This window comes from Carlito syrichta, unplaced genomic scaffold (assembly GCF_000164805.1).
Source record: "Carlito syrichta isolate Samal-C Ts95f unplaced genomic scaffold, Tarsius_syrichta-2.0.1 Scaffold303139, whole genome shotgun sequence".
Classification (NCBI taxonomy): domain Eukaryota; kingdom Metazoa; phylum Chordata; class Mammalia; order Primates; family Tarsiidae; genus Carlito; species Carlito syrichta.
This window is the reverse complement of record NW_007247235.1, coordinates 659675-667946: the sequence shown is the minus strand read 5'-3', so window position 1 is coordinate 667946 and position 8272 is coordinate 659675. Positions and strand designations below refer to the sequence as shown.

Genomic DNA, 8272 nt, shown 5'->3' with positions numbered 1-8272 from the left:
AATAATGGATAACTAATAACAAGTAACAACCACGATAAGTAACTGATTATGGTGTTGATGGTAATGAGTGAGGTGGTTGTGGCGATAATGATCATAGTCATTATCATGATGGTTGGGATAAACATGGTGATGGGATTGTTGGTGTTAAATATTCCAAGCTGACATGAAACTGTTTTCCTAGCTGCAAGAGGACTCTACCAATAAAAAGAAAATTAACACACCTGAGAGGCAAAACATGATTCACAGAGCAGGTGTAAACCAAGACTCTAATTGTTCTATTAGTGAGGACTTCAGTCTCTGTAGTAATTGCATCCCAGAAGATATTCTGCACATATATATGTAAATAGAATCCCAAACCTCTCAGTCCCCATGACCCATTTTTCATGACTGTGCTAGCCTCTTTGAGTAAATTTAGGACTAGATATAAATATATGTGGTTCTCACAATCCTGATTACTAAAGCCAAGGCAACTTCTAAAGTTTCCAGGAAACTGTGCTCCATTTTTCCTCAGCACAGGTAATTAATGATAGATTTAAAGCAATTGTATGAGAAAAATATTTCTTCCGTGAACTCTTACTTATAATTCAGGCTATTTGCATACGTTTATCTTCATCTCCACATGCTTTTTTTCTCTGTGAGCTGTGTTATCAGCAGTAATCCTGAGTCTCTTATGTCTTATTAAAACTAAAAGTAATAATTGTAGTAACTGGTATGAAATATATGGTTTGGCCAGGTGCAGTGGTTTACACCTGTAATCCCAGAGCTTTGGGAGGCTGAGGCAGGAAGATGGCTTGAGGCCAGGAGTTTGAGACCAAACTGGGCAACATAGCAAGATCCCATCGCTACAAAAAATTTATGGTGGCATGCGCCTATAGCTCTGGCGACTCTGGAGGCTGAGTTGAGAGAGTCACTTGAATTCAGCCCAGGAATTCAGGGTTATAATGAGCTATGATTGCACCACTGCACTCTAGCCTGAGTGAGACCCTGTGGGAAAAGAAAAAGAAAAAGAAAGAATGAAAGAAAGAAAAAGAGAGAAAAAAGAAATATGTGTGTGTGGCTTATGTTGCCTGTTTTATATTGTTAGAAGATTACATGAAAAATTAAATCAATACTGTCTAGGCTCCTCCTATACAATGATGTTCCCACTTGCACTACACTCGGTAAATGATGTTCATTCTGCACTGCTTTGTAAAGCACTCTCATCTATCGTAACAGTTATTCAAGATGGGTTTTCTGTGTTTCTTATTATTTTAACAGGTAGAGATTGGGCTAAGAAAAGTATAACTGAAACTTTTAAATCTATTGTTATTAACTAGAAAAAATTCTTTTTTGCAATATGGAAATAGTACATTTCCATTGTAACAAATGGAAATAATGTCTTATCTGAAATGCTTAGGATTAGGTGTGTTTGGAGATTTTGAATTTTGAGGGGTTTTGGAATGTTTGCATACATAAGAAGGTATCTGGAGGATGTGACCCAAGTCTAAATAGAAAATGTATTTGTTTCATGTACACCTCATATGAGAGGAACCAAAACAACCTGGAATTTGCTTATTTAAAAATTGTGTATTCTTTCATGTTTACACTTTAGTCACCCTCAAAGTACTCTCTGCTTGGTGCACCATACCTATAGAGATGCTTTTTTCACTGCTCAAAGCAGTTTTTGAATTCATTAATTGTGATGGTTTTTAGTGCTTCTGCTATTTTTTGTTTCTACATCAGCAAAATGTTTCCCTTTGAGGACTTTTTTCATCCAGGGAAACCAAAAAGTCACTTGGGCAAGATCTAGTGAATAGGGAGGGTGGAGAACAGGGGGTCATGACATTTTTTATCAATAACTGCTGAAAAGTCAACATGGTGTGGGCAGGTGCACTGGTAAATCATCCATGATTAAATAGGCAAATGCACTGAAAGACTCTCAAAAAAAAAATTCACTGAAACTGAACACAGCCTCTCACAACAATGCTACCTGATATACTGATGCTGATGGGTTCCCAGAACACTTACCTAGCAGGGGAAGCCTGTACTACAAGGAGCCCATCCTCCAAAAGATAATTTTGGGTATTTTGGGTACCCTCCTCCTCTGACACAGAGCCTAAAGGTAATTTTATACAATATTTTTAATAATTTTGTGCATGAAACAGTTTTGACTGCGACCCATCACATGAGGTCAAATGTGGAATTTTCCATTTGTGGTATCAAGCTGGCTGTCAACAAGTTTCAGATTTTGGAGCATTCTGGATTTCAAATTTCAGATTAGGGATGCTCAACCTATATTCAAAACATTTTAGCTACCTCTGATACTAGTCACAATAAAGTTAAATGTTTAGCCACTAATAAGTTAACATATAAAGTATACAATGTAATGTAGATTTTTGTCTTCACATCACATTCTAAGGATTTTAAAGACTCTTACAACTAAGAAAAAGAAATATAGTTAGTGCCAGTTATTATTATTATTATAAGAACCAAATGAAACAATATATTTTATGTGCTAAGTTTAAATGCATTTTTGTAAAGATATATATGTATTTATTTACATGTAAATACCTATATGCATGGACAAAAATTATGCAGTTATTCACTGCCAGGATTAGGCTCCAAGTAGCAGAAATATATATTTTTTAATTTTTGCTTATTTTCATTTCTAATTTACTACAATGCATATATATTGCCTTTATAATTTTTTACAATGCATCCAAAATTAATGTAGATTCTACCTCTATCCTCAAAAATTGAATAAATTAATTTTACTAAATAATAATAAAGTGCTATGCAAAGATAAGTTATAATAAAACTATATAATTTAGTGGAGACAAAGCAAACTGGTAGACAGAAGAGCCGGGTTTTAGGCCCAGTTCTTCCTCTAACTAGCTCCGTTATCTTGAGTAACTTATTTAGCTTTTAGAACTTCAATTTCCTAGAGAATGAAAAAAAAATACAGTATTCCTTTTTTTCCATGCTATGTATATATTAAAATATCAAGTGTAAAACACATTTCAATCATGCATTGCTTAGAGCTGCAAGTGCAGATATATAAGGCTATGCAGGCAAGGCAAGAGAAGCATCTCATGGTTAGAAGAGAGCAGAGGTAAGTTTGAGCTTCAAGTTTCCAATTATTAGTAATCCTTCAGCAAGTCAGTGTCTAGCACTCCGATTTTCTCAATATAAAAATGGAAATAAAAATTCTTCTCTAAACACATTTGTCCCCATACTCCAAAATTTTAGAAGTTAATGAGATTGACCTTTGAAATAAATGTATAAATTATAGAGTATTATAAAAGCAATTATATAAGGAAGCAATTAAGATTGTGAGAATTTAAGCTTTTTGGCTTAAGAAATACATCCCACAGATGAAGATATCTATACATATTGCATCTAGCAATGATTATTCAAGTTCCCTGGAGACATGTCTATAATTTGAATACTTTGCCATTAGGGATGTAATAGTGCCATGGTTTGATATTATGATCTGAAAATATTAACCACAAGTAGTTACTGAGCACTTACTGTGGACAATACTTTGTGCCAGTGCCCAGACTACACCACAGATCAATTAAATCAGAAGTTCTGTAGAACCCAGGCATCAATACTTTTTTTAAGTTAGGGGTGATTATAATATACAGCCAATGCCAAGAACAACTAGATTAGGACCAGTGAAAAACTAAAAACAAGATCCAGACACTTAAGGACAACTTACATTTTTATAGGAACTGAGTATTTGAAAAAAATATTTCTAAATATACATTATTTCACGTTACTTTTACAATCACTTTTGGAATCGTTATTAGTAATTTCCTCATCTTTTAGATATAGAAATTGATATGTCACTCAATGATACAACTTGCAACTACCATATCACCCTGACACTGCATCCATTTGAGATAGGTATTAATATGTTGATATTCATTAAATATTTATGAATTATATACATAACAGAGAAATTTTACTTCTGAAGCAAAATCCATCTCCAACTACAACATATAAAATATACTACTTATTGTCTATTGCAGAAAGGTTCTCAGACTACTGTGTATCAGCATCACTGGAGAAACTGTTAATATACAGATTGCTGAGCTCCATTCCCACAGTTTATAATCAGCCGATATGGAGTGAGGCCTGAGAATGTGCATATCTAACAAACTCCAGGAGATGGTGATGCTGACCCAAGGATTACACTTAAAAAACATTTCTCTAGGATATTTGAGAAGTATATATAAAAGATCCAGACCTTAGCCCTGTTTCCTCTCTTCTTCATGATCTTTGAAACCTTCAGAGGGTGGTCTTCCTGCCCACAAACATCAGGAGTAAGGGGAGGATGCATCTGCTGAAAGCCCCAGAAGGCTTAGCTGAAAAAAAAAAAAGGATCAAAATGAGCTTCCCTGAGTAGTCTAGAACATTCTTTCATGGGGTTCTTCTCTCCCATCCCCACAGGCCTCCCAGAAAAGAATGGCTGCAGAAAATTACTCCACAATGACAGAGTTCATTCTCGCAGGATTAACAAACCGGCCAGACCTCCAGTTCCCCCTCTTCCTCCTCTTCCTTGTATTGTACATGGTCACCATGGTGGGGAACCTGGGCATGATCACTCTGATTTGCCTGAACTCTCAGCTCCATACCCCCATGTACTATTTCCTCAGTAATCTGTCATTTGTGGATCTCTGCTACTCTTCCGTCATTACCCCTAAAATGCTGGTCAACTTTGTCTCCAAGAAGAATATCATCTCCTATGCAGGGTGTATGTCACAGCTCTATTTCTTCCTTGTTTTTGTCATAGCTGAGTGTTACATGCTGACGGTGATGGCCTATGACCGCTATGTCGCCATCTGTCACCCTTTGCTTTACAACGTCATCATGTCTCATCCTGTCTGCTCCATGCTGGTAGCTATGATCTACACCATGGGACTTATTGGTTCAACAATAGAGACTGGTCTCATGTTAAAACTGCCCTATTGTGAGTTCCTCATCAATCACTACTTCTGTGACATCCTCCCTCTCATGAAGCTCTCCTGCTCTAGCACCTATGATGTTGAAATGGCAGTCTTCTTTTTGGCTGGATTTAACATTATAGTCACCAGCATAACAGTCCTTGTCTCTTATGCCTTCATCCTTTCCAGCATCCTCCGCATCAGCACCATAGAGGGCAGGTCCAAAGCCTTCAGCACCTGCAGCTCCCACCTTGCCGCTGTGGGGATGTTCTATGGATCGACTGCGTTCATGTACTTGAAACCCTCCACCGTCAGTTCCCTGGCCCAGGAGAACGTGGCCTCTGTGTTCTACACCACGGTGATCCCCATGCTGAATCCCCTAATCTACAGCTTGAGGAACAAAGAGGTCAAAACTGTCGTACAGAAAATGCTGAGGAAAAAACAGTTTTGATGTGAATGTCATTCTTCTTTTTTATTTTAAAGTACTCTGTGGCTGGGCTCGGTGGCTCAGCACTTTGGGAGGCCGAGGCAAGTGGATTGCCTGAGCCCACGGGTTCGAGACCAGTCCGGGAAATTTGGCGAGACCTCGTCGCTATAATAAATCAAAAATTAGCCGGCCATAGTAGTGCGTACCTGTAGTTCCGGCTACTTGAAAGGCTGAGGCGGAAGGATCGCCAGAGCCCAGCAGGTCACCGCTAGGGTGGCCGTGAGTGTGACATGGCACTCCAGTCTGGGCGACAGAGTGAGACTCCAATTCAGTTAGTTAGCTAGCTAGCTAGCTGACTGACTGGCTGGCTGGCTGCCTGGCTAGCTAGGTAGTTAGTTAATGTGCTTTGTTATAAATGCCAGAAGTACACTCTCTGAATGCTGGCCAGCTATGGGTGGAAAACGTTCCTTTCACATGGTTGGGTGAATTCCTTCTTCCCTTCCTTCCTCCTTCTTGTTATACTGGTTGCTATGATATCGTCCCTCATTTTTGTTTAAAATCAGCCAGCTTCATGTTTTCTTTCATTTGGATCAATTTTCTCTATCCCAAGCCCTTTAATAAACTTTTACTCCCTTAACTGTAATCTAATTTAAATGTTAAACTTTCAACATTGAGTTTCAGAATCGCTCATAGTTTTATTGCCTTCTATACAGAAAATGTTACTCCGCCAAATTTTTACTTTTTTGCACTTGGGAATATCTAAGGCAAAGAGGGGTGAATTTAAAAGCCACCAAGAAGTGATACCCAGTTCCTTTTTCATCCAGACTTTTTCCTCTCTTCTCTACTTATTCCTGCCCAAGAATTTCAACCCAATCTCTTCATGTAGTTCTCTTAGTAATAATAATAATTGCAGACAATATGTTTTTGGATGCTTACTCTGAGTCATGCAACTCTTCTTAGTGCTTTCTATTCTATTTCAATTATACCTACAACAGATAGGTACTATTGTATCACCATTTCATAGATATAGAAACAGAGTAGGAATTTACTTAAGGTTACATGCTGGTAAATAAGCAACAATGGTATTCAAACTGAATCTCAGTGACTCCAGAACCCACACTCTTGGCTCTCACACATTATTTTCTTCACTTTAGGCTGACAGTCCCTTTGAATAGCCCATTAAACTTTCCATAATTATACTCTTCCAATTTCAAATGCCTTCTAAAAATAACTTCTCAAATCCCCTCCTTTTATTATCTGACCAAACCTCTTCCCCTTTATGGGCAACATCTGTAATAGAATGGAAAAAGATAACTAGCATATATAATAAACTCCAGCAAATTAGCAAGAAAAAGGCATCAATACCAACAGAAAAAAATGAGCAAAGTCTGTAGAACAGACAATTTGCAGAAAAGAAAACCTGAAGTAGTACCGAACATGTGAAGAGATGCTCAAACCAATTACTAAACATAGAAGTGCAAATTAAAACAGTGATACATCTTTTTACATCTACAAGATTGGCAAAAATGTAAAAGTTGGATGGTGCTAAGTGTTAGTAAGGAGGTGAGGATTTAGGAACCCTCATGTACTGCAGCTATTCTGAAGAACAGTAAGATATTACTTAGGAAAAATAAGTGTATGTATCCACAGGACATAGAAAATCTAGTCCAGAATATATATATATATATCAAAAACATTCTTTCCCAGGCCCATAACATGGCATATACAAAGACATTCATTATGTCATTATCTTTGGCGATGGGAACTTAGATATAAAATAGGTGTCCAACACTGGGAAAGTAAATAGATAAACTGTGGTAGAAATTTTGCAGCAGTTAGAAGCAAAGGATTAGCTATAGGCAATATAGATTAGAGGTATAGAGCTATGTGAGAAAAGTAAGAAAGGTAATGAATATAAAGCAAAGTATTATTTATGTATATGGAATTTGCATGTGCACAAATAAAAGAAAGCACACTTAAAAAGAAAAAAAGACACAAAATACACATTAAATAAGTTAGAGAGATAAGATGCATGGAAATAGGAAGTGGGAAATAGAAGAAAGAGAAAATCAAGAAAGACCATATTCTGGACTATAAGACAAACCTTAACAAATTTAAAGGAATAGAAATCATACAATGTCTGCTCTTCAATCACAATAAAATTAAACTAGAAATCAATAAACAGAAAGATAGCTGGAAAATCCCAAAATACTTGGAAAGTACGCACCACATTTCTAAGTAACATATATTTTACAAAGAAATCTCAAGAGAAAGTTCAAAATATTTTGAACTAAATAAAAATAAAAACAAATCAAAAATTTTGAATAATCAAAAATTGTAGGATGCAGTGAAAGCAGTGTTTAGAAGAAAATTTACAACATTGAATGCACTAGGAAAAAAGATCTAAAATCAATCATCTAAGCTTCCAAGTTAGAGAACTAGAAAAGGAAGAGCAAATTAAATCCAATATAAGCAGATAAAAAGAAATAATAAAAATGAGAGCAAAAAATCAATGAAATTGAAAACAGGAAATCAGCAGGAAAAAAATCAATGAAACTAAATGCTGGTTATTTGAAAAGTTCAATAAAATTGATAAACCTCTAGTCATGCTAAGAAAAAGGAGAGACAACACAAATTACTAATATCAGAAATGAAAAAGACGATATCACTATAGATCCTGTGGACATTAAAAGAATAAAGGAAAACTGTGAAAAGTTCTATGCCTACAAATGTAATAACCTAGATGAAATTGACTAATTCCTTAAAAGACACAATCTGCCAAAATTCACACAAAATAAAGACAATCTGAATAGATATATATCTGCAAAAGAAATTGAATCAATAGTTAATAATCTTCCAAAACAGAAAACTCTAGGCCCAGATGGATTTACTAGTGAACTCTAACAAACATTTAAGA

General features: G+C 36.1%; 1 protein-coding gene across 1 annotated transcript; it reads left to right on the top strand.

Annotated features, from left to right (window-relative positions):
* Positions 1-4412: 4412 nt before the first annotated feature.
* LOC103260197 (olfactory receptor 8A1) lies at positions 4413-5379 on the top strand. Its single transcript, XM_008057848.1, has one exon. It carries the CDS (start codon positions 4450-4452, stop codon positions 5377-5379), a length of 930 nt encoding a protein of 309 aa, XP_008056039.1. The 5' UTR covers positions 4413-4449.
* The last annotated feature ends 2893 nt before the right edge of the window (positions 5380-8272 follow it).